The following is a 26,444-nucleotide window of genomic DNA, read 5'->3' on the forward strand; positions in this document are numbered from 1 at the left end:
CAGTTCAGGACCATGTGTGGCTCCTCCAGTTTCACCTCCCCACCCCAAGGGCATTCATGCCTCCAGAATGACCTATAAAAACCATTACTGAAAAAATCCTCTTGCTTGCTTTAGGAAGAAAAGAGGTTTCCAGAAGGAGCAATGTGATATAAGTGACGTGTGCACACACAAAATTACTTCTTGCTCCTTTACCATTCGTGGGGAAGGTTCAAATAAGAATAAGCCCTGAAGGCTTCACAGCGAGCAAACTTCTGGGAAAAGCCCTTGGTGCTCCAGAGCCTCCAATGCTTGGTGAGGTCTGAAGGCTGCAGACCATACCACTGAGGGACAGCTCATCACCCTAGCCCAGAAACACGATCACCAGCCAGGACTGCAGGCTCCCGGGAGGACCAAGGGTTGTCTGGCCACCCACCCCCATGTCTGTGTTTTAGTGACGCATCTCCTAGACATCCACAGGACAGTGCTGAAAGCCCGTCAGAAGCTCCGTGAAAAACTTTTTCTTTCTGGGAATCAACCCATTAACCTTCTTAGCCCTTGGCAGTGTGCTGAGCCCTCCCCGCCAGACCCAAAACACAACTGGCGACAGTTAGTTAGCAGGGCTCTGTCTTTGCAGTAGGAGCTGAGGAGGGAGCATCTTGGCAGCAGGAATGGGAAAGGGGTAAGACTCAGGCTGGAACTCAGTTGTTTGCCCCACAGATGCGATGCTGGGTTCAGTCCCAAGCACTGCATAAAAGAAAGCTGGCGGTGCACACCAGTAATGCCAGCACTCAGGAGGTCAAGGTGTGTAGTGAGCTCAGGGCTAGCGTAGGCTCCTGGAAGCGCTGTCTCACAAAAACAAAAGACAGAAAGGTCCCCTTCTCTAAGAAAGGTGTTCCATGCACAGTCTGACCTCTTCCTCTCGCAGACCTCCCGTTACCCACCTCAGGGTCTCACCTTACACTTTTCTATTCTTTGGGGTCAAGGATTTGCTGGTGCTGAAATGACACTCCTTGCCTGGTCACAGGAAAGATGGCGGGGCACTCATAGGATTTCGGCCTCAGACGGCAACTTCGGTCCCCACAACTGTAGTCTTTCTCTTTGTACCTTTTCCGAAAATTGTTGTTCTTAATGATTGGGAAACAATTTCAGTAAGGAAGAAAGCTGGGGGTGGGACTGATCAGCTTGTCAGTGCATCCTCTGCGGTGGCAGAGACTCTAGATCTGTGGTGTCCTCAATGGGGGCCAGCTGGAGGCCTCCCGATCCTGTGCCTGGACTGCCTAATATTCTGCCCCACCTGGCCCCGAGTCGTCTGGTTCCAGCATCCGTCCATGCTCATGGCTCATTCAGCTATAAATGAAAGTGAAGAGATGACACAGAGGGCTTCAGTCTTAGGGTGGTTGTAACGAATAACCTTGGATTGAGGAATTTATTTGGGGAGGGGAGTGTGGGAACTGGGGACAGGACCCAGGACCCCCCACATTCTATCTATTAAACTATACCTCAAGCTAGACAGAACAGTTTGTAAAGCATTAGAAATGTACTGCTAAGGGTTAGAGGTTGAGAATTTCAGGATCAAGGTGCCAATAGATTGGATGTCTGGCGAGGGTGCAGCATCTGCCCCACAGGTGACATTCAGTTCTGTGTCCTCACACTGTGAAAGGAGCAAGCCAGCTCATTGGGGTATCTTAGATAAGACACCAGTCTGCCCTCCAACTTAATCATCTCCCCCAAAACCCAGCTCATAAGACCATTATCTTGGTGCTTGTGACTTCAACAAACGAGTTCAGGGGTGGGGGACACATACTCGCAGAGCATACTGGTCACAAAGTATCGTGGCAGTGGCCTCATGAGCTCGTGTAAGGGAGCTGCTGCCACGTTTCCACTTGCTGAGGAGGACACCAAACATAGATGCCAGTATTGGACATCTGGAAATGTGAGGAGTGCCTGCATCCCAGGACACCCCTTCAGTCACTTGAGGACAGACAAGTCCCAGTCATTGCCATCCTAGCCACCCATAGTGTTGTCACTTGGCTGGCTTTGTCCTGATGAGGAGCCTTGCTGTGAATGCTCCTGCTGGGGTCTGCCAGCACTAAACACAGGGACTCATGGAAAGACTAGACCCAAGAGCCCGGCATAGAGCGCAGTGCAGCCTGCACACAGCAGGGAACTCATACGAAGACAAGACCCCAAAGGTCCATCGTGGACCACAGTGCAGCCTGCACACAGTGAAGAGCTGGCCCAAGTCTCCACAGAAGTGGTTAAGTCTTTTGCACACTCTAACTTCACATTTTCCCTCCTACATGGCAGTGATGCTGCTGTCTGTCTCAGTCCCCTTGCTGAAATCTGATGGATTTCACCTCAAGTCTGGTGCCACAGGATCAGTGGTCCTGCATCTATGTGACCTTTCTCTGCCCTCTATTCACAGAAGGCTGTGGTCCATGAAGTCAGTCTTGATTTTTCGAGACAGGATTTCTCTGTAGCTTTGGAACCTGTCCTGAAACTAGTTCTTGTAGACTCACAGAGATTCACCTGCCTCTGCCTCTGCCTCCTGCCTCCTACCTCCTGCCTCCTGCCTTCTGCCTCCTGCCTCTGCCTCTCGAGTGCTGGGATTAACGGTGTGTGCCACCACCACCCGGCTTGTGAAGTCAGTCTTATTCCCTCCCGCGCCCCCCACTCACCACTTTCTCAGTTTGGGGAATCCCTTGGCATTCCATGTTCCCAACTGCCGGTCTGACTGACCCAGGTGTCTTAGTTAGGGCTGCTACTGCTGTGACACAACACCAGGACCAAAGCAAGCAGCTTGAGGGGGAGCCGTGTTTGATTTAAACTCCCACATCTACTCCTTCACTGAAGGAAGCTATGGCAAGGGTTCAAACAGAGCTGGAACCCGGAGGCAGGAGCTGACGCAGGGGCCATGGGGCAGTGCTTGCTTCCCATGGCTTGCTCAGCTGCTTTCTTGTAGAACCCAGAACCACTAGCCCAGGGGTGGCTTCACCCACATTTGCTTAGCCCCTTCCCACTCCATATCAATCGCGGGTTAAAACAGCACCCCACAGGCTTACCTACCACAGCCCCGCCTATGGAGGCGTGTTCTCATGAGGCTCCCACTCCGAGGGCTCTAGCTTGTCAAGTGGTCATCAAACTAGCCAGGACGCTAGGCAGCTGTTTCTGTGGGGGCACCTGGGCACTCAGCTAGGTCACCACTCCTTAAGGTCATCCTTCAAGCTATAGCATCAGAGCATCCTTGGCTGAGCCCAGTAGACACTGAGACAGCTGCAGGGCTTCTAGCTCTGCCACCCAGCCCTACCCATTCTCTAAACCCGAGACTGTGTCTGGTCAGTGATGGCCTGTGACTTAAACACCAGGAGGAGGCAGAGGGCCACTCCCTATATCTCCTGAAAACGTCTGTTCTCTGTGTTTTTAGGGATGGGGTCGGTGTCTCTCTTCTGACATATTACTACCCCCCCCCCGCAGTTGATTTATTTAAAGGTGTGTCAGCACCAAGACCTGATGAGGAGCTGGCCCCTCCTCCCTGCTGATGGCAGCCGTGCCAATAATTCATTTTTTAGCTCATTAGCTAACAGAGGCTGTGAGCAGTGGTCCTCCAGGGCATTGGAATGAGGAGAGGTGATCTACTGCCAGCTCCGCTGCTCTTGAACTGGCCTTCCTTGGGGACAATGAAGCGCATGGCCAAGGGACCCGAGCGTAACAATTGGAGTCGCTGTGCCTTGGCGCTGTGGTGTCCTAGGGGGTCGATGTTGACAGAATGGAACCGAAACTGTTATCAGAGTGTCCCCTCTCACTGGTGAGAGCTATGGAGCAGGATGGCTAAGCCGCCATAGCAGAAGATCGTGTGCAGGGTGCAGGGGCTGGAAGTGCATGGTGCATGGTGGATAGCACTGTTGTCTGGGAAGGTCTCTCTTCCTGGCTTGTATGACCCTTCTGCTGCACGTGTACCCCAACCGTAGTGAGTTTGCAGATCCTCCTCAAGGACCACATTTAACCTTATCTACCCCCGAAAGACCTGTCTCCAAATGAAACCACACACGTGAACTTGGTGTCAACCAGTTTGGACCATGACAACAAAGAACCTTAGACTTCTCAGACCTGTGCATATACACACCCTAAACTTAGCTCCAGCCACACTGACAACCATGGAATCTTTTGAATTAGCCAAGACCCTTTACCCCTGGATGTCTGGGGCCTCAACACCTTCAAGGGACTCACCAAACCCCTAGACAAGAGCTGCTCAGAATGATGAGTTCTGGGACTCTTATAGTGACAGGCAGCCACAGATTAGAAACCCCCAACACACCACAGGCGTCTTTGCTTGCCCGTCACATGACACCACACTGGTCCATGTTATGTGCCTGACCATAACTGACCCTGAGTGGTTAGAGATAGGTTTTCACCAGTTTGCAGCCATGAGAGGGCTACTGTGGCCAGCGCGGAAGCCACATGTGTGGTTTTAGGTCTGGACAGCCCTAACTTCACCAAGTGTCACCGGCCCATTTTATAGATGGCAAAACAAGTGTCTGAGGAGGGAAAGGTGAGAAGAGGAGCAAGTGCTGAGACCTTGAGATCTCCAGGAAGGAGAGAACGCAACCTCACAGCACAGCATTGATGGGGTTCCTTTTCCCTCAGTCATTGGGAAAAGCTCACCAAGTCAATATTGGGGTACACTTGTTAGGGTAGGCAGTGGTCACAAAAAAAAAAAACAGATTCTGAGCAGCAGAGAGAACTTGGGAGTTGATGGGAACAACTGAATTCATACCCATAAACCTCCATGGCCCTGGACCAGGCTCTCTATTTCTATACAAAAAGGATTTTAGCTTAAAAATGTGAGATCTGATGTAACCATGAAGATCTAGTGAGTTCGAAGGCCAGAGGACCCAGCAGTCGGCATCACAGGGTTCTATGTTTTAAAAGTGTACGAAAATCCAGTAAAGAGCCATTTCCATCCAGCGCTAAAAGCTACACCACGAGCAGGTCTAGGGCTTGCCCTTGGTGGAGGCAGGGATCTGTGCTCAGTCTTTGGCTGGGTATTTGAATATTAAAATGAAATTTTAATCATTGCAGTTAAGACCAGAGTTCTGATGTGAAGTTCCCCCGTTACCCCTGAATGATCTGGCAATGACTTTTAAAACCAGCTGGAGCAGAATAAGACAGTCTGATTTTAATGCCTACCCAAAAATGAGAGTTAGCAGATTGGAAATTGGAGGTCTGGACGTCTCCTACACCATTAGCCCTTCTCATTTAATTCACGTCTTGCTCTTTCTCCTTTCTGATTTATGAACTACATCAACAAACGTGTAACATATTATAAACAAGCTCTTAAAATAGAATCAGGACCTCTGGGGTTTAGGTCTTGCATTTCCTAGATGTCCCCCACCTTTCTACCTAAGTAAAGGGTGTGTGTGTAAGGGCTTTGCTGCAGTTCTGGGAGCCAGTTTATCTCAGCTGAAGCCAAGTGTTTGTCCTGGAAATCTCTGAATGAAGAGTCAGGGGTCACTTGGGGGTCACTCACATGTACCAGGAAGTGAAGCAAAACTAATCCAGATTTACTCCTGGAAGGATCTGTTTGCCTAAGTATTTAAAAACAGATTAGGGCTAACCTGACACTAGGTCACCAGGCGCAGTGTAAACACTGTGCAGAGGTGTAAACAGGCCTTTCTTCTGGGTCTCGGAAGCAGAAATGTAATGAGTTTTCTTTCTGGAGGGTTGGGGGAAGGCGCTTGATTCCTTCATGCGGCTGCTAGCTGTGTGCTCTGATTATTGCAGGGAGAGGCTCTGGGTTTTAGGAGTCATTGTGAGTCAGTGTCTTACTGAGTCTGAGATAATTAGTCTCTGTGTGTGGGGTTTGCTGGCTCTCTTCATCATCCTCCTGAAAGAGCTGAGCTCGGTCCTCAGGAACACACTGCAGGCTGCTGGGAAAATTCTAAAGGCTACTCATGAAATAGTAGATCCTCTCTAAACACGTGTGCACGTGCGCGCGTGCGCACACACACACACATGCAAATGTGCACATACACCGCCCCTTTTCCTAGCAATGAGCTCAGTCAGGAGGACTGTGGAGTTCAATGTCTCATCCTTCCTCTCTGTTGTTTTGTTTTGGAGAAGCCAGCAATGTCTAACCTTGCTATCCCAGAGCATAAAGGCAGCACACGAGAGCCTCTCACTGTGTACCCATGACTGACCTGGAACTCACAGACCCACCTGCCTCTGCCTCCCAAGTGCTGGGGTGAAAGGCTTGCACCACCATGCCCAACAAGCTTGCCTTGATCAATGTAAACACCGCCTCCTAGGAGGTTTGCTTTCCTCCTTTTCTCCTTCACCCTGCCCCTCCTCCTCAACTCTGCAGTGCTCCCAAATGATAGACCCTGGGAGTGGGAGCCGTGTCCCTGAACCTCCTAGACCCCGGCTGTGCTGGAAGCTGGGGACCAGGCACCATGGTGCCCGTCACATTGTCACTGCTGGCCACCCTGCAGAGCCTTCCAGTTTCACCCTGCCCTCTGTCCCTAGCTGTGCTCCAGTCTTAGAGGCTGCCCACCTTTTCTCCCTGAAGTTGGGCCCTGGAACACTTTTCCCCGGAAATCAGCATTCTGCCCCCTCTCCTTAAGCCTTCCACAAGTCTCCAAAGAGATGACATATTCCTGTGTGAACCTTCAGTGCTCCCTTTGTCAGAAGAGCGGGAGACCCTTGGGGACTCACACGTCCCCATCTGGGAGAGTGGGTGAGTTAAGGCAGAGGGCACCAGTCCCCTCAGATGATGCCTCTGCTGCCCCACCTCTGTCTCTGGTCACTTGCCAGCCTTAGTGCATAGGAGCAGCTCACCTTTCTTTTAGGTCAGCATAAGCAAGTCTTGCTGAGGGTGGGGAAGTCCTCTTCTTTTCTTGCTCAAAGAAAGCCCAAGCCTTTGAACTATGGAGTCTCTGTTTTCTTTGCACTGATGCAGGCCCCCAGGCCATGAGCAGTGGGTAGGCTGTTGTTTCATCTCAGAAGTTACAGGAGCCCAGAACCCCAGAGGTTCTGACTCTGGAACCGTAGGGAACGCTGCAGGCAGCAAGGATACCACTTCTAGAAACCATGAATAGAGGTTTCCCCAAGGGGGCCTTATCCCAAAAGGAGACTTTCCTGTTCCCTTCCCGGGCTTCCTAACCATGGTGGCTGCCAGAGCGGGGGTTCCAGCCTCTCTGTCCTAATGCCCAGTCCTGAGTGTGCCTATCTTCTGACTCTTGTAGGGAAGAAAAGGAGCGATGGATCCGGGCCAAGTATGAACAGAAACTCTTCCTGGCCCCACTGCCATGTACAGAGTTCTCCTTGGGCCAGCAACTGTTGCGTGCCACCGCCGAGGAAGACCTGCGGACCGTCATCCTGCTCCTGGCACATGGGTCCCGGGATGAGGTGAATGAGACCTGTGGGGAAGGAGATGGACGCACAGCATTGCACCTGGCCTGCCGCAAGGGCAACGTGGTCCTGGCTCAGCTGCTAATCTGGGTAGGTGATTTGGGTGCCCACCCCTTGCCCAACAGAGGGTGGAGCCACTGTGGGGTCAGAATGCATTGTGCTGTTGGCATCTCCTTCCTGTACAAGGCTGCCGTGCCTGAGAGCTGACCCTCGTAGGATTGGAGCCTTACATGTGGACTTACCTGCAGGAGGGCATAGAACAGCAGGGGAAGCTGAGTGCAGAGCAGAAATGAAACAGGCTCGTTTGCTCATTGCTCATTTCTGAAGTGTCTTTCTGGTGGCCCCTCGGGTCACGCATTCTGCAGGGAGAGATACAGGACTTGTTTCTCAGTGTCATCATCTTGCAGGCAAGGGCAGGGGCATGAATAACTTGAATGGCTTCTAGGCGGCCCCTTGCCAAACCTTGGAATTTTTACTCTCTGTTATGAGAGAGTGAAGGTACTGCCCTAGGCACCGAGGTCTGAGATGTGGGAGCTGTCACCAAGCCTCTCTTGTACTGCTTTAATGACTTTCTTCTCAGGAAAAACAAAATTTTAATTCACTTAAATTTGAATTTGAACTTTTTAAGAAACTGAAATTGTGTAACATGGTTGTAGAGAGAGGCCCTGCCTGTCCTGCCTGTGTGTGCTGGGCTGAGATGCTCTAGTGTCATGTCCCCAGGCAGCTTCCTAAACACCTCTTAGGGACATCTGCCACTCAGACCCTGGGGCCTCTCCTCTGCCTCCATTCTGGTGATGGAGATCGAACACAGCTGAAAGCGAGTGTGTGTCTACGTGTGTGTGTGAGAGAGAGAGAGAGCGGGGGGGGGGGGGGGCGAGCACATGTGAGTGTACACACCAGGAGAGCACCTCAAGTGTTCTTCATGCATTGTCCACTTCAGGTATTTTTGTTGCTGTTCATTTGTTGAGACAGGTTTGTTTGAATATCCAGCTCAGAGCCCCATTCCAGAAACTGCCCTCAGAGCCCCAAGCAGCATCTCCCCTGGGGCTGGCCTCTCCAAACCCCACCCTCAGTGCGCCGAGTGGTGGCCCCTTCCCTAGAGCTGCCCTCTTCAAACTCCACTCCAAAGAAAGCCCTCCCAAAGTCAGCCCCTCCCTGGGGCCGCCCAAGATCATGCCTAAGGCTGCTTAAGACCTGGTAGCCACATTTGCCGTGGGATTCCTCTCACACCCTCCTCAAACCCAGGAGTGCTTTGCTCAGATTAAATCTGACTTTATTAATTGTGCTTGATTGGTTTGATACATTGGTGACGATGGATTCCCATTAACCAGGGATTCAAAAATTATCAAGGTTATCTGTCTCATTGCCCTAACCTGGCCAAGTAGACAAGGCTGGCCAGCACGCCCCAGAGTCCACTGCTCCACCTCCCCAGGGACCAGGATTACAAGCTTGCACCACCACACTCAGATTTTTGTTTTCAATATAGTTTAAGGGATCGTGCACAAGTTCTCTAAATTTGAGATTAGCTATTTTACTGACTGAGATATCTTACCCCAGTTTTTTCCTGTTTTTAATCCACATTTTGGAGTACAATGGGAGAATGAGAAGATGCAGGTACTAAGTTAGGGTAATTCAGTATCTGTCCTCGCCTTCGCTGCTCATTAAATGGCAGTTGTGTTTGGTGTGCGTGGACTGGGATAGCAAAACTGCAGAGCACAGATACTGTGCTGTCACAGCCCTGGAAGCTACAGACAGACTTCAGAACTCCCGAAGGGCTCCTTTCCCACAAGGCTTTGCTCCTTAACCAGTAGCTAGGACCTTGCTGTGGCCCCATGTGGTTGGTCTCTTGTGTAAGCATGCATCCTGGTGTCTCGTTCCTTCAGGACACCAGACTTCTCAGCTCAGCAGATGGAGCCCCAGTCTAAAGTACTGGCGACTCTTTAAGACTTAAGTTTGGTTATTTGGGGGGCGTAACCCACCTGCACACATTTCCTTCTTACGTTGTCCAGAAGCTCTTGATTGCAGTGTTACATGTTCCTTGCGTGTCAAAACCCCCGCCGTACACTGAGTTACGTGAACATATGTGAACCTACCCTTATCATGAGCAAAAAACTTAAGTTTGTGTGTGTGCGTATGCTGTTTTGAGTTGTTGCTTTTTAACTTTTTAAAGATTTATTTATTTATTTATTTTAATTCACGTGTATATACGTAGGTATCTGCCAGTGCCCCTGAGGGCCAGAAATGGGTGTCAAATTCCCTGGAGCTGCAGTTACAGATGGAAGTGAGCCATCCAGTCTGGGTGCGAGGATCCAAATTCACACCCTCCGGAATAGCAGTAGATGCACTTAACTGCTGAACCATCCCTTCAGCAGTGACTTTATTTTATTTTTAGGTGTGTCCAGGCACCTATAGGGGCCAAAAATGGGTACCAGATTCCCTGGAGCTTGAGTTACAGTTGTGAACCACCCAGTACGGGTACCAGGAATTCAACTCGGGTCCCCTACGAGAGCAGTGACTCTTAACCATCACGCCATCTCTGCAGCCTGTTATTTTATTTTTGCAGACTGGGGACAGAACCCACAGCTCTGTGAACTCTAGGCAAGACTGCAGCGCTGCGCTCCGCTCTTAAGTCTCCATGCAGTTTCGTAGATGGCTAAGTGAACTAGCTAGGCTAATCTTCAGGGCTTCCCTGGGCTACTGAGAAAGACTTGGCAAAGATAAACCTCTCCTCACTAGCTTTGCCATTGACAGCGTTGGAACAAAATGTGCTATAGCCGAGGACGGAGTAACTGAATTAGGCTCGTGTATTTCAGTGTTACGTAGCTATTAGGAGTCACACTTGGAAGTAAGTTTTGATAGTGTAGGAAGATGTTCAAAGTCCAGTTCAGTAAGAGAAAAAAGCACAAATGATTAGAAAGGGCTGAGAGTATAGCTTAGTGGTATATTCTCAGTTAGCATGTGCCAAGCCCTGAACCCCACCTCCAGTACTAAAGAACGGGGAGCACACATAAAGAATAACAAACTATTGGCAGTAATTTTCCTCTCTTGTGCTCACCTGTGTCTCTTACGTGTTTTCTGTAGTGAAACTGAGATGCCTCTGAGATCTTTTTAAATGTTACTTTTTAAAAATATATTTATTTTTAGTGTGTGCGTGTACATGCGTGTGCACGCACACACACACATATACACATGTGACACAGCAGTCCTGCAGAGAGCAGAGGGTACCTTGCAGAAGTTGATTCTCTCTCAACAATGTAAGTTCTGTGGATCAAACTCAGATCTCAGTCTTGACAAGGACTTTTACCCCCTGAGCCATTCTTCTGCCCTTGCCCATGTATATACATCTGAAAAGGTAAAACGAAGAGCAAGGTTAAAGCCTCTTTGCCCTATTTGTGTGATATAAATAGGGGGTGGGGTGCTTCCCCTAACAGGGCAGATACAGATCCTGATCTAAACATGTGGACATTGGGTTTTCGGTTCCTCTCAGTCCCAGGTGTCTCCATCGCAGCTCAATCCACATGTCGAAGCTGACGGTGTGACCTACCCCTGCCTGCCTTCAGATCCCCACGGACACTAACTTGTTCTCTGTTGCCTCTACAGTACGGGGTGGACGTCATGGCTCGAGACGCCCACGGGAACACAGCACTGGCCTATGCCCGGCAGGCCTCCAGCCAGGAATGCATTGACGTGCTGCTACAGTATGGCTGCCCCGATGAGCGCTTTGTGCTCATGGCTACCCCCAACCTGTCCAGGAAGAACAACAGCAGGAACAACAGTAGCGGGAGGGCGCCCAGCATCATCTGAGCTCAGCCAACGCTGCTCCTGGGAAAGTCACAGCATGTGAGTTCCTCAGTCCCTCCCTCTTCCTGGTGGTCACTTCCTCCCACCTGCCACTCACACACCCCACATGAAGTCTCCAAACCTGGACATCCTCAAGGGGAAAAGAGGAGGATGGAGGCCACAGAACCGAACCCTTTTCCCACACTCCGGAAGCAATGCAGGAGGGACTGACAACCTCCCGACTTTGAGGATAGCACACGACGAGGGACCCCTGTTCCACTGACCTGGAACCCGGGGGAGGGGTAGCAAGGAGAAGGGGCAGCTTCCCCTAACTGGCAGTTAAGCACATCAGAACATTTCACCTCGACCAAAAGGAGGCTTGGATTTCACATCTTCTCTGGGGAGCTTGACGGCATAAATCAGAAGCCAGCACAGTTTGTCAGGTCTGAAGCCCCTATGATGGTAGGTGTCAAATCAGTTGGAGCTAATCTGTCCAGGGAGAATACTGGCTTCATTACGCTTGTATAGTCGAGTTCCTCCAGCATTACCGCTGTTTAATAGGACGTGATTAGTCATCACCGGGAAGAAGGCGTATTAGCCGAGGAGGTAGTTACGCGGCACGCTCCGGTGATTGCCACGATGTGATTGCTGTGCGCTTAGAAGCATCGTATTATCCCAGACGTCTCTCCAGCCCTCGGAGCCCTCCTTTCTAAATTCACTGTCATAATTTAGTATCTGTTTAATTTTTCAGTCCAAAGAGAGGAAATCAGTTGCTGGGTATTATTTGACGGCAATCTCCTTCCTTGGTGCAAAAACAAAATGGAAAATAAATAAATAAAAAAATAAGAATAACTGGGAAATTCAAAAAGAAATCATGAATCCAGCTGAAAATGGCTTTTCAAGTATGCTCCAAAACTCAGTAAATACGTAAAATGCTATGTTTTTTTTTTTTCTAAGAGAGATTTTCTGTCCTTTGGCCACAGTGGATGTATCTGGCCTCAGTCACTCCCAGTCCACAAGGTCTGAGTTACCAAGGTTTCTGTCGTAGAGAAGATGTGTGAAAATCTATTTGAATAAAAGGAGTTCATAAATATGCATTGATTTTTGTGCAGACAAATGACACCTCTGTTAATTTATAAGTTGAACTGGATGGGAACCAATAATGTGCAACTAGTTGAGATCAGAGGGTTACAGATCAGTGTACATGGGAAGTGCTCCCAGCAGCAAGCACCTCAATGAATGTGGTAAGCAGCTTTTTTAAAGGTGCTTATCAGAACAATATGGTAGGACGATTTGCTTAGTAAAACCAGGAAGCAAAGGGGGACGGGAAGGAGAGAAGCAGACAAGTGGGAAGGAGCCTGTGAGTCCACATCCCGAAGGCAGGATGGAGAGCCGAGGCCACTCTTCCCAACCAAAAGCGAGGGGCTGTGGCAAGAAGGGGTGATTGTAGGCACCCTGTGAGCAGCTGCCCACCATTCTGGCACAGCTGGCTCCTAAGAGCCTGCTGACTCTGTGTGCTCCATCCCGTCTGTTCCTAATGTGATGACTGATTTGCCATCGTGGGCCACAGGGTGCATCAGACACCAGCCACCTTCAGCACGGTGGTCAAGAACACCAAACCGTGACACTATTTAGTTTAAAAAAAAAAAAATGAGAGGCAGCCTTGCCAGAGAGCCCTTGTGACAGTGTGGCAAGAAGAAGGCCATCACACTGGAAGACTGGGCAAAGCCACCGCCTGGCATCCTGTGGAGAAGCTCCTTGCTCTCATATATTGAACTTTATATTTTGTAAGAGTTTTTCCTCTTCTTTCACTTTTTAAAAAAAAATTTAAAGTAGATGGGAACAAAAGTAAAGCTTTAGACAGCATTTCTGTGTGGGTAAGTGTCTCGTGGAGAGCGCCAGTTTCAGCGCAGCTGGGACTGACCAGGATCCAAAAGCGTCACAGGTGCGAAAGCCAGAGGCCTGAGATCCTGAGCTCAGCTCCACGAGCCCTGTATTTGGGTTTTCATCCTGCTCCTCATCACTGTGTCGTTTCTTTCAATGTGAATAGAGAAAGCAAGCTGTCATTGCCTATTTTTGAAGAATGCATTAGCGCCCAACCCTGCAATTCGCATTCGCCTCCACGTAGCCTTTACCATAGACTTCTATAGAGAACACAGATAGAGTATAAATGAGAGTCTTAAATTATTTCATTGTAGTTAATTCCCACTATAGGAGCGCTTTTATCATAGGGGAGCCTGCTTCAGAAGGGAAATGGAGTCCTTCCTGAGGCTTCTCTTCGGGGTGTATATGAGTGTGTACATATTATTATGTTTATAATATGATATTTTCCCGACTGATTCCTTGTTTCACCTCACCCTCCACTGTCCGAATGCTCAGTTGCTTGCTCTGGTTGCCCCTCCCCCTCCCTCCCTCCCTTGGTCACTCTGACATCATCAGGTCTTCCTCAGAACACACGGCCCCTCCCCTGCCAGTTTTAGCTGTGCTGAACTGTCCAAGGGGCAGCCCCCTTTTCCCAAGCCTGAGTTCTGACCACAGCTAGAATGGTGGTAGTGGAGCCTCCAGGGTTCTCTGCAGATGGAGGAGAGAAGCCTATAGTTCACCTTCAGACCCAGGGCCTCCCCTCAGCGGCAGCCTTCTTTTTCCCATTTTCAAGCCGACCACCAAGGCTGCATGAAACCAGGAGCAGGGGTGTGGGGAAGGGAGCTGGGGTTATGGAAAGCTCCCCCACATTAGGCACTTCATTGAATGCGAATCACTTTTTTAAGGAGCATGTCAGAATAAGGTAGTGGTACAGTGGACCAGAGAAGCAGGGGGAGGGGGAAGGAGCATGTGAGTTCTCGTTTTAGAACGCAGCGTCAGAGCTGAGACCCCCGTCCACCAGGAGCCAGGGCCTTCAAAGTGGCAGATGTGAGGAGCCCACGGCAAGTCTGTGCAACCTTTGTGTTCAGGGTGAATTTCCTCTTGTTGAGAAGTAGCCAGCTAGGCCCAGCAACAGACTGTCCTATGAGTTGTCCATCAACTGTCCCGGGGGCAGTCTAGCCTGTGGCTACCCCTGCTGAACCCCTAATGCCGTTCCCCAGGCCTGTGCACAGGGTCGGGGTGGGAACTGAAGCCCTCCTTATCCTCCCCACTGGACTGTCACTCAAGCTGAAGGTGAGGCTCTCTCCTCCAGCCTTGTACCTGTGCGGTGGCTCCTCGCCTCTCCTCCCTGCAGTTCCCATGAGGCTGCTGGGACACACACACCATCAGTGCCCCGTTCTCGTTAACTCTGAGGATCCTAGCACCTCAGGCCTTGGGCTTCACTGCCCAATAATCCCCAGAAGAGCTTGCTCGGAGCACTTTGTGGCATCCTCCATCAGTCAAGACCCGCAGTTGGTGGGTTTATGACTGACCCTGGTGAACCAGGGACCTGCCGGCCCTAAGCCTGAGTTGTCCTCTTAGTTGCCAAGGTTGCCACCATCCTTCCCTGAACTCAGACTGTTTTACGGCTGAGATGGGCACTCTCTATCCCTCCTGGGGACACGGCCCACAACAGTACGGCTAGGAGACATGTGATCAGGGCCTCCAAGCTACCAGGAGGCAGAGGTTCAGAAGCAAGCCCAGGCCTTTTGGTGGGCCTCAGCTCGGCTGTCTCCGTCGGTCACACCCTGCAAGGTCCTTGAGGTTTTTCTAGACCTCTGCCAGGGTTGTATTTTGACTTTGAAGCAAACAAATTGAAAGGCAGTCAGGAAGGAATTTGAGCATCTATAGAGTCCCCCCCCACCCTGCTCCTGTTGTGAAGGCACAGTTGGAGGTGATTCCGCTCTTGTCACTCTCTAGAAAGCTGTTGAAGACCATGGGTGTCTCACCAGCGTGCAGCCTCCTCCACTGTATGTGTCTCTGGATTCTAAATGGCCCCACCTCTGCCAGGCCTGGCTACCACACGGCAGGACCAGGAGGCCCACGTGACCCAACTCTCTGTGCCTGGCCTGTTTGGGGGCCTTAAAAGCCACTGAGGTAGATGGGTTTTTAGCCAAAATTTAACATTCCTCCTTGAGAGGTGAGAGAGGGAGAGGTCCAGCCACTCTCTGCCGAGGCCACATCCAGGCAGCGCTAGCTCTCAGGCTTAGTCCCACCCTAGAACCACGAAGCAGGCAGCCACCTCAGCTCAGAGAAGCCAGCGCCAGAAGGCAGGGCTCATCTCTCTTCACGGGGGAAAGAAACCGCTGACCACCTGGGGCCTTAGTGTTTCAAGACACAAAGTCTCTTGCTGCTCGGGAGCTTTGGCCCATGCTTTTTTGAATGCTAAGATTTCTGTTTAGTCTCTCTGTGCCTGCTGCTCTTTAAACAGCGGTTTGTACCTGGGTCCAAGTTGAAGAGAGAACATTTCACCATTTCACCATAGCTGACTCTAGACAGCCCACAAAGCTTTGCGTCCTTCAATTTTAGCAAACCCAGGTCAGGCGTGTTTCCAGGCCACCAGCCCGGTGACCCCTTGCCCAAGGCAGTGTGCAGTGAGGGTCCATGGAATAGCCGGCCACCTGTCCCTCGTGTCAAGAGGCCAGTTTTCCTATAGAAGAGCAGTATTTAGTTTGGGGTTTGCTCCTGTCTGGTCAAAGCATTCTTCCCTGAGGCCTCTCCCGTAGTGAGCCTCAGGTGAGTGTGGGCATCCGGCACTGGCAGCCGCGCTAGGGTCCAAGCTAGTGGCCTTGGTGAGCAGGAGAGAAGTCAGCTCAGGGCTCGTCTTTGTTCTGCTGGGCACATGGCATCTGCAGGGGACCCCCCGGGGGTCATGAATCAAGCCATATGATGGACTCTCCCGCCATAAGGGAGAACTGATCTGGAATTCTGTGTTCAGGGAATCACTTAGCTTTCGTCTTGTTTCGGGTGAAATGAAGGAACCAAGAGGTGTAAATGGGTAGGGGGCGGGATTAGGCCCAGAGGAGAGCCCCGTGACACACTGCTGCTAGGAACAACCCTAAGATCACTTTGTACCCCAGTGTCCAGGTGCAGGACTGCATCCACACTAGCCCATGCTAACGTCTGGATGTTAGAGAGGGCTTTCAACTGCTTGCAAAAAGACAGACTTAGCAAAGTGCTAGTGGGTCTTGTGGACTCACAGAGGGCACTGAGTACAGAGACCTATGTGGCCCAAAACAGAATTGTCAACAGCCCTCTTATCCACAGCTAAGGGCTCCCAAAATGCCTGACCCACCTGGCTCATCAGGATGGGCAGAGAAGGGACCGAGGATGCTGTGCAGTCCAAATGTGGCTTCTGGTTCTTTCTCTCATGTGCACATTGCTCACCTACCAGGTCCTGCAGTTTTCTTACCAGGGGGGTACTGAGGATACCCAGGGCAGTTGAGTGGAGACCAGGCTACTGTGTGATAGACAGGCAAAAGATACCTTTGAAACGTCCCTGTGACCAGAAGGGAAAGACAGCTGCACCTCCCTGTTGAAAATAACCCTTCTCTTATATGTAAAAACATCCTTTTCCCTCCCCACACTGTGGGACTTTTTGTGTTTGATTTTGAGGGGGCGGTGGTAATGTTCTTCTAAAACCTATCAGTTCTCAAGATGAGAACTGGCCCTCCAGCCCTGAGCCTTGAGAACTGAGCTCCAGGAAGGCACAGAAGGTGGCTGGCCTCTTACAACGGCAGAGGACAGAGCTCCCAGCATCCTCTCTCGCCCTCTTCCCATCCTTTCTCCGAGTCCACCCTGAGTCCCCATCTTGCCACAGGAGCTTCTTCGCAAAGAGAAAACCCAGGGCAAGGCAGGCACCTCTGGCACGTTTCTGGGTGGGGGCAAAGAAGGCTACATAGAAGCACAGTGGGCACTTCTCCAGAGGTGGGTGTCTGCCCGGGGCATTTTGATATTACCTCATTCCATAACTTTATGTTTCCCAGTGACTGATGCTTTATTTATGCTTGTTTGTCCTGTAATTAAACCATCCACAGACATTTCGCTTTGCTTGTTCGTTCCTGCGACCTTGTTCAGGTTAAATATGCTGGTTTGTATTTTCCTGCCTTGGGATTTTGTGTCCGGTGTACAGTATTCTGAGGGGGAAAGGAAAGGAAAAGCGTGTAAAGTAACAGAGAGAGGTGGCTATAGTGTAGAGACCTCTTTCTAATAAAGAAATGAAAATATGTATGTACCGCTTCTGTTGTGTGTCTTCTTGGTAGCAGTATGTCACAGTTGGTTTTCCCCACTCCCAGGAAGGGAAATCAGACGAGGGGCCTCGACTGCTCTGGGGAAGCTTGTCCTGGAGACAGGCCACCATGTGTGAGGGAACCAACCCCTCAGCCTGCAGCCAGAGACCCAGGAAGCTGGACAGGTGCCTCCTCCGTGGCTCCAATCACAGGGGTGGGAAGCCCGATGCTTTGTGTCTCACTGTTGCCCTGCCCACCTTCCCTACAGGACTGACAGGGAAGAAGCAGCTAGAAGATGGGTCTCGCTCAGACGTGCACTATCAGTGTGCCGACTGTCAAAAGTATTAGTACAGCTTTCTCACACAAAATGCATTATGCAGTCACTCCCATATTACAAAAGGAGGTAACACCCACCTGGACACACCCACTGCATATACATTCCAGATACACCCACAGCATACACACCCACCCCGGACACACCTACCGCATACAGTCACCCCAGATACACCCACAGTATATACACCCACTGCATACACACCCACCCCGGACATACCCACTGCATATGTATACACACCCACCCCAGACACACCCACCGCATACAATCACCCCAGATACACCCACAGTATACACACCTACCCTGGACATACCTACCCTGACATACCACAGCATATACACCCACCCTGGACACACCCACCCTGGAAACACCCACAGCATACACACCCACCCCGACATACCCACCCCAGACACACCCACCCCAGCCCTCAGCAGTGTTCCAGTAAGAAATACCCATGGGTGCTTCTGTGAGAATCCTGCCTTTGGACCCTTTCCCATGGCACAGTTTAATTGCCTGCAGCGCACAGGGTGCCACGTGGAGACTCCACACCTAGGGCAGCTTGTCACTCAGCACAAGTGGCCACACACCCAGGCAGCATGCCCTCTGGAAGATAGAGACTGTTAAAGAAGCTTCTAGGGGGTGCTCCAATACACTGGGTTTTTCTTCCGTGCGAGATTTACAAAGCAACATGGATAAACAGCCTGGACCCCCAAACATTTGGTACTGTGACCCCCAGTGTCTAGAATGCAGTTTTCAGAATGCACTCCAGATGGAAGGATGACGAGGGGCGGGGGTCACAATGAAAATAATCCCTCGGGGCTGGGCTCAGTGGTTAAGAGCATTGCCTGCTCTTCCAAAGGTCCTGAGTTCAATTCCCAGCAACCACATGGTGGCTCACAACCATCTGTAATGAGGTCTGGTGCCCTCTTCTGGCCTGCAGACATACACACAGACAGAATATTGTATACATAATAAATATTTTTAAAAAAGGAAGAAAATCCCTTGTGGCTCTGATTACGTCACTGGTCACTCAGGCCCACACAGAGGGCTGGAGTGTGCAGAGTGTGCGGTTGTCCGTCTGTTGAGAGTGAGGGAAGCCACAGCCCATGGTCTCTGCCGTCCCATTTTCAGGCAGCATGCATACACTCCTGCGGTCAGAACAGAACACTTCCAGAGAAGCCGTGAGAGCCGACACCAGCTCTCCTTCCACCTGTCTGTCCCCACCATCTCCATAATTGTAGGGCCGCCTCAGAGAGGTCTCCTTCCCAGGAGGACTCAGCTTCTCCAGGACCCCCAGAAGAGGGCTCTGAACCCCTTTGCCAGGACAGTGCCCTGGGAAGCACACTCGGGAACAAAACTCCGTGTTTAGATCCTGTTTCTTGTTTTCTAGGGATCAGATCCCGAGCCTTACACATGTTGGGCAAGCGCTCGACTACTGAGTCACAGCCCAGTCTGTCCGTATGTTCAGACCCGTGTTCCATAGGGTGTGTGCAAATACTGAAGGATAACTTGGAGGAGGTCGCTCTCTCCATCCACCTTGCTGAGGCAGGGTCTCTCTTGTTTCTTGCCCCTAGTGCACAGAGACCTGCTCCAGGCTAGCTGAGAGCTACAGAGCGATGGCCCTTTCTCTGTCTCCTGTCTTACAGCAGGAGCCGGCCCTACAGAGGCAGGCCACCACCTCCATCGGTTTACATGAGTTCCTGGTATCCGGCTTACATAGCAAATGCTTTTACCCACTGAGCCATCACCCTGGTCCACCAGCCACCAGCCCTCCAAGGTTTTCAGCGTGGGCACTCAGTGCTGACTGTGGAGAGAGTGAGAGCGCCCAGCTCTTCCCTCAACTGTAGATGGAACCAGATGACAGCATGCAGAAGAGTGAGCAAATCTACCACGTAAGAATCCTAGGAGAGGGGACCTCTGACATCAGCACGTGAGATGCCCATCCCTGTGCTCTATACAACAAAACTGGAAACAAACAAACAAACAAACAAAACCTCTCAGGCCAACAGGTACAGGGAGCGGTGATGATGACGCTGTTGGCTGGGGCCTGGGAGCCTGGAGTGTAGATGTAGAGTACTTGCCTAGTGTGAACAGGAGACCCTGGATTCAATCCCAGTGCCACCACACACACACACACACACACACACACAGTTTACTAGATTAGAGAGCTTGGGGCTGAAGATGTCGCCTAGTTGGGAGAATGCTTGCTTAGCATGCGTGAGGCCCCGGGTTTGATTTAAGTGTTGAGTTCCTTTCATTCCAAGTACTACAGAGTTGAAGGAAAGATGTGAAGTTCGGGGTCATCTTAAGCCACATATCAAGCTTGAAGCCAACCCAAGCTACATGTGAGCCTGTCTCCCGTATGCGTTTGTCACCCGAGGGAGTGCTCTAAGTAAAACCCAGGGTGCAGGGTATGTTTAAGACTGCCCTCTATAAACCATTGTTAAATGTATTAGAGATTCAGAATGCTAACGGAGCTCTGAGAGATCCGAGTTCCTTCCTTTATCCTTCTCCCCAAATTTGGGCACTGAAAGAGTTTCAGAGAGGTATAGGCCAAAGCCCTGCCTTCTCCGTGGCAATGAGGAAAACAGGTTGGACTATTAATAATATATTGTTCACTCATGCTGAGGTTGGTGAACCAATTGGCTAATTGATTAATAAACTCCTTTGTTACAGAAACAAATTGATTAGGAATTAGGAGGCATTAAGGTGAGGGGCAAAGCTTACCAGAGAGCCCCAAGGGCTGTGGCTTCATCTGGCTTCTGCTGCAGCCTCACCATGTGGGCAGAACCCTCCAGGCCCCGTGGGCCTGCCTGTGACCTCCTTAATCCCTGGACCTGGATCCAAGTGCATGGACTTAATTCCCTACTCCCACTCCTGGTCTCCCACAGGCCCCAGGCTGGTTCTGAATCCTCTGCCCTGGCCCATCCTTGTCCCTCACAGCCGTTTCTCTGTAGCCAGTACCCCTTGTCCTGAGCCCCTGATCTGGTTTCTGCTCATTTGGAACTCCTTCATGGCTCCCTGTTATTCTGAGGGTTCTGTCCAAGTCTTAACATTGCAAGCTCCACCTACCTGCTCCCATGCTGGGCTGTCACTGTGACGCGCCCTCACGCACCCTGTCTCTGTAACTCAGGATCCTTTGTCAACATTTTCCTTACCCTGGAAGACCCCACTGTTGCTGGCCAGTCCCTTAACTTTAGGGGGTCACAGATAAAATGACTCTTCCTCAAAGGTCACATTTAGTGCCCTGACCTCCCCGGAGTTCTAGAGCTGCTACTGAAGACCCTCACAAGGTCTCAAGTCTTCTGTGGCATCCCCTGTCAGCTCCAAGAAGCCAGTCTATCAGGGGCATCCTGGGAGCCAGGGCCCAGCCTGTGTTTCCAACAAATGGGAGTAGGAATGAGACCAGACATGGCCTCTGCCTTCTTTGCAACACGTGCGTGGTGAGTGGCCAGTTACAGAAACACCTCCATGGGCAATCATGTCGGGAAACAGACCTTCAGTGCGGCTGTGGCAGGGCTGGAGGCGGCCCTTCAAGATGATGGCATGAGCCTTCTGCCCTACATCCAGGAGTGTTCTCCTGCCATTCTCGCTACCCTCCTACCCCAGTGACCTTCAGCACTTCCGCCCAGCTTCAACCAGAAGAAGCCCCCAGCGCCAAAATACCATTGTTGATATACAAGACTCTCGGGTCTCACCTACCCATCCCCACAGGGTCCCAGTCCCCCCACCCCACCCCGCCTGCCCTGTCTGGTGTGCCCTGTGGCCTCACAGATCTGCACAGCTGCCCTAGGCGAAAGCTTTACACTCTGGTCCGACAAGAGTGGAAAGAGTTACACTCAGCCCCGTCTCCAGCACGTTCCAAGCAGCCGCTAAGCCACAATTTATCACCACTAAAGTCCGGTAAGGCGCCTAATTGGCCCATAAATGTGGTCCAGTAACCGCACCTGACACCCAAAGACACTGCAGGCAATTAGCACTTATTTATTTGCATATGGTATTGACCGATCTTGGCAACTGGCTTGCAAGATCTGTTTATTTTAAACACTGGAGGGGGAAAGAAAAACCCTCATTTAACTGCACTAGAAAGGAACTTCCATCTCACACACACACACACACACACACACACACACACACACAAGTGTGCACACTGGCAGGCACAATGGGACTGCCCAAGGAAGCCACTGACTTGATTTGTGAGCAGGGCCCTCCCATATCTTGCCTTTCAACTTCTTGACTGCCCAAGCCCTGGCAATGGCCTGTCTGTTCTCAGGCTGCAGAAGTAGCCGGAAAGATAGAGTAAAGCAGATGGCAGCCGATGTGTGATGTGTGCTGGGAAAATACACCGCCTTGACAAGCTGCCTCTCGGACCATAACTCCTTGTCCCAGCTGCAGAGCATTCCAGAAAGCCAGGCCGTCAGCTTCTCTTCTCACCTGAGGGATTGACTTGGAGGCTTTTTCTCTTCCAGTGCCTGAGACGAAGCTGAGGGCTTCGCACATGCCAGGCAAGAGCTCTCTACCACTCCGGCCTTTGAAATGGAAAATTACATTATTTCCCTTTATCAACAAAACACCATGCTTACTACTAAATGCAAGCTTCCCTTCAAATTTCTATTTTGAGAATGTTTTAACTTTTATTTACATTCTATTTATGCATCCTGTGTGTAAGTATCAGTGTGGGGGTATATCCCACCCTATGGGTACCAGAATTCAAACTCAGGTTGTTGGTTTTGGAGACAAGAACCCTTAACCTTCTTTTCTGCCTCAGGAGGCCCTTGAAAATGTTTAATCCTGTAGAGGAGCTGGACGATAGAATATCTATCCAAGAAACACCCAAAGGTGCCTGTGGTCATTTGAAAGTAAGTGGCCCCAATCAGCTCACAGCTCACTATTAGATGTGGCGTTGTTGGAACGGGGGTGGCCTTGTTGGAGGAAGTATGTCACTGTGGGGGCGGGCTTTGAGGTCTTCTATGCTCAAGCTACTCCCAGTTCACAATGCACTTCCTGTTGCCCACCAATCAAGATGTAGCCAACACCATGTCTGACTGTACACCACCATGTTCCTTCCTTGCCATGATGATAATGGATTGAATCTCTGAAATTGTGAGTCACCCCAATTAAATGTTTTCCTTATAAGAGTTGCTGTGGTCATGGTTTCTCTTGACCCTAACTAAGACAGTGTCACATCTGCATTGCTAGCTCTCTCTCTCTCTCTCTCCCAATTCCCCTTTTCACTATCTATCTATCTATCTATCTATCTATCTATCTATCTATCTATCTATCTATCTATCTCTTGACGAGCAACAGAGAAAAGAGAGGGGCTGGAGAGATGGCTCAGCTGTTAAGAGCCCTGGCCACTATTACAGAGAACATCAGTTCTATTCTCAGCAACCACACAACGGCTCACAACCATCTGTAACTCTAGTTCAAGGGAGAATCTGACGCCCTCTTCTGGCCTCCGTGGACATAGCATGCATGTACACAGACACACATGCAGGGAAACACCCACACATAAAAAATTAATCTTTTAAAAAGAAAAACCTGTGACACTGAAATGCAAATGACCAACTTTTCACCCTTAACAAATAACTAAGCTTCAGGACTGTCTCCCTAGTGACACCCCAGAGTTTCCACCCCTGTGATGTAGTCTGTGGTCAACATGCAAGCTGCTTCAGCTGTCAGAATAATGTCCTTTCACGGCTGATTTTTCTTATCCAGGAGCTAATCAATAACCACATTGAGCCCTAAATTGTCATCATTACCTAATCTTTAAACCTAACACAAGCACCTCTTTAAAAGTTTATTTGTATGTACCTGCATGTTTCTTGTGAATATACACACCAGGGCCAGAAGAGGGCGCCAGTTCCCCTGGAACTGGAGCAACAGATGGTTGTGAGCCATCTGCTGGGCGCTGGGATCTAAACCTTGACCTTCAAGAGCAGCAAGTGCTCTTACCCTCTGAACCATCTCTCTGACCCCCACAAACAACTTTCACATGGAAAATGACAATGCTAACTGAATACTCATCTGCAGGGAAAGGTTCTGACTTTCACAATGGTTCTGTCAAAGGCAGCCTCACCCACTATTCTTCTGGGCTTTCCGTCTTGTTCTTCTCAGCGCCTAAACTCGATGGTCACCCTTTCCATGTCCTGATGTACTGCAAGCTTTATTCCATGCTCCTGTGTCCTCTTAACCTGCTAATGTTTCTTTTTTAAGAGCTACTTAGTTTTTGAAATTGTGTGTGCACACACGCATGCATGTGGATGCAGAGGCCAGAAGGGGGCGACAGATCCCCTGAAGATGGAGCTGTGACTAGCCAGATGGATGCTGGGAACTGAACTCTAGTCCTCTGCAAAAGCAGCGTATTCTCTGGACTGCTGAGCCATCTCTGCAGCCCACCTTTGTTTTTTAATCCACACCCTCTCTTACTCTGTGTCCTCAAGTCAACCAGTCTTCTCTCTCTCTCTCTCTCTCTCTCTCTGTCTCTCTCTCTCTCTCTCCCCATTAGTGGAGCTTGAACACAGGGCTTTGTTCATGCTAAGTTCCTCCACTGAATCATAGCCTGGTTTGTGCTTACTTAATAGGTCTCGGCTTACCTGGCTCTTGCCTGCACTGCCAAGCCTACCATGTTCTTCTTTGCCAAGATTATGCAAAATCGGTTTCTCTAGGGCACTTTTATCATTTCAGGGTACTTTATTACAGTCTTCAGTCCTTGTCCATTTATTTTTTTTCCTAAATAACTAACTGTACCAAGAGACACAATAAGTAGTGTCTTGGTTACTTTTCAATTGCTGTCATAAGACATCATACCCAAGGCAACTTATAAAAGAAAGTGTCTAATTTGGGACTCACAGTTCCACTGAGTCAGAGTTGAGGACCATAATGACGGCAAGCATGCAGCAGGCAGGCAAAGCCTGACACCGTAGCTGAGAGCTTACGTCTGGAGAAAATAACCATGGGCCAAGGATGCACTAACTGGGAATGGCAGAAGTTGTTTGAAACCTCACTAAACCTCCCAGTAGGGTCTCGGTCACTGTTCTTTTGCTGTCATAGACACCAGTCTTGGCCTCCCTCCTGGGATTAAAGGTGTGTGTCACCTTTACATCTGGCCCAGAAGCAGGTTTCAGCACATAACACATAAATTATAGACTATCCCGTACAACAGACTAGAATTTTTCATTAAAAAGGATCATGTGACCTGGCGTGTGTACTGGTACAGGAAGATTTCCACCACACACTGTTGAATAGAAAACTCAAGCTGCAGAAAAGCCTGGCCACCTAGAGTCCATGACCCCACGTCACAGGCTGTGCGCTCAGACAGACAGCACATTCTGGGGTCCCTCTCTGGCCCCTTGGCACCATTCTCTTTTGGCTTGCGGCACCCGCTCTATTCTGGGCCCCAGGTCTCAGTTCCCCTCCTATCCCTCCTGCCCACAGGATTTGCTGGGTAAACTCAGCTAGTCCCAGGGATTTCCACACTCGCCTTCGGCTTCCTGATTGTTTCTTGCCTTGGACCTCAGCTGGGTTCCACACTCTCGCATCCACAAGAAGCAGGCATTGCTGTGCGTTTAGAAATGCTTTCCGTGCAAACAACAGAATACAGACTCCATCTTTAAAGCCTTAATTCTATCACATGACAGGGTGTTCCAGAGGCAGTAGCCCGCCCAGAGCTGAAGGGGACTGCCCGACCTCCAGACTGTGAGTTCCTACCCTAGACGTACATGAACCGTGGGATAACAGCACAGCATTGGCTGAACCTTTCTTTCTATGAGAGGAGTCAAGACAGGGCCAGCAAGGTGGTTCAGCAGGTAAAGGTGCTTGCTGCCAAGCCTGACCTCCGCCCCTCACCTCTGAACCCTCTTGAATCTCCAGGGCCCACACAGTGAAAGGAGAGAACCAAGTCCCCAAAGTTGTTCTCTGACCTCTAGATACAGTATGGTGTGTGCATGTGTCATGCATATGCGTGTGTGTGCATTCGATATAGATAATTATATTTATATAGACTATATAAACTAAAAACATTCATAGCATGCTTTAACCCTGTGACTTGGCCACATGAACAAATTTACCTGCAAGAGAGTCTGTAGAAGCGGACATGGATCTCTTCTAGCCTCCGTGCTATGGGTGGAAAGGAAAAAGAAGGCTAGGAGTAGGTGTTGGGGTACCCAGGCCTCACAGCACCGGTGTCTAATGCCATCTCAGGGGTAACTCGCCCAAGCAGAAATCCATTATCCCTCCCAGTGTAACCTGCTGTCCCAGAAATCCGCTGTACAGATAGCTCATTCCCAACTGCAGCTGCCCACTGCATCCACCGTGGAGCCTTTGAAAGAATCAAATTCGGGCTCCATTCATAATATTCCCATTCTGCGGCATTGAAAGGGTCCTTGGCAACTCTCATGGTTCTCCCTGTGTGGTCAAGGGGGAGCAGGACCCTTCACGGGCAACCTCATTAAGTTTCAGATAGGATACAGAAATGGGAAGAAAACCACCCCCCGACGGGAATTCAGATGCAGCTTTTGATACACGTCATGTGACAGATGTTAGGTATCCCGAGCCCTGCCACCCCGGGCCCTGCCACCCCGCCAGTCTCAAGATTCCGAGTGCCTTCAGACCAGCATTCCCCCTCACTTCAGTGTGACTCTTATTCTTGGGGGCTTAGGCACAGCCGACTGAGGAAGAAGAGATAAAAAAGAGGCAAAAAGTTGCAGCGTCCCCAGGCTCTGCGAGACACAAGAGTAACCTTAAAGTGTGGGGTTTTTTTGTTGTTGTTTGATTGTTTTGAGGTTTTTTTTGGGGGGGGACTGCCTGCCTGC

The 26,444-nt window shown here is 50.3% G+C and overlaps 1 protein-coding gene across 15 annotated transcripts in view; it reads left to right on the forward strand.

The window, feature by feature from the left end:
• The window catches only part of Agap1 (ArfGAP with GTPase domain, ankyrin repeat and PH domain 1), a 445,382-nt gene extending 428,084 nt beyond the window's left edge, over positions 1-17,298 (forward strand). For all 15 annotated transcript variants that reach the window (XM_048441788.3, XM_085696846.2, XM_048441789.3 and 12 more), the window contains 2 exons: positions 7,221-7,476; positions 10,987-17,298. In XM_048441788.3, the coding sequence (XP_048297745.1) occupies positions 7,221-7,476; positions 10,987-11,190 (460 nt within the window). In that variant the 3' untranslated portion in view covers positions 11,191-17,298. The remainder of the gene's footprint in view (positions 1-7,220; positions 7,477-10,986) is intronic.
• Positions 17,299-26,444: the final 9,146 nt, after the last annotated feature.

The sequence above is a fragment of the Myodes glareolus genome, chromosome 1 (assembly GCF_982192425.1).
Source record: "Myodes glareolus chromosome 1, mMyoGla1.1, whole genome shotgun sequence".
NCBI lineage: Eukaryota > Metazoa > Chordata > Mammalia > Rodentia > Cricetidae > Myodes > Myodes glareolus.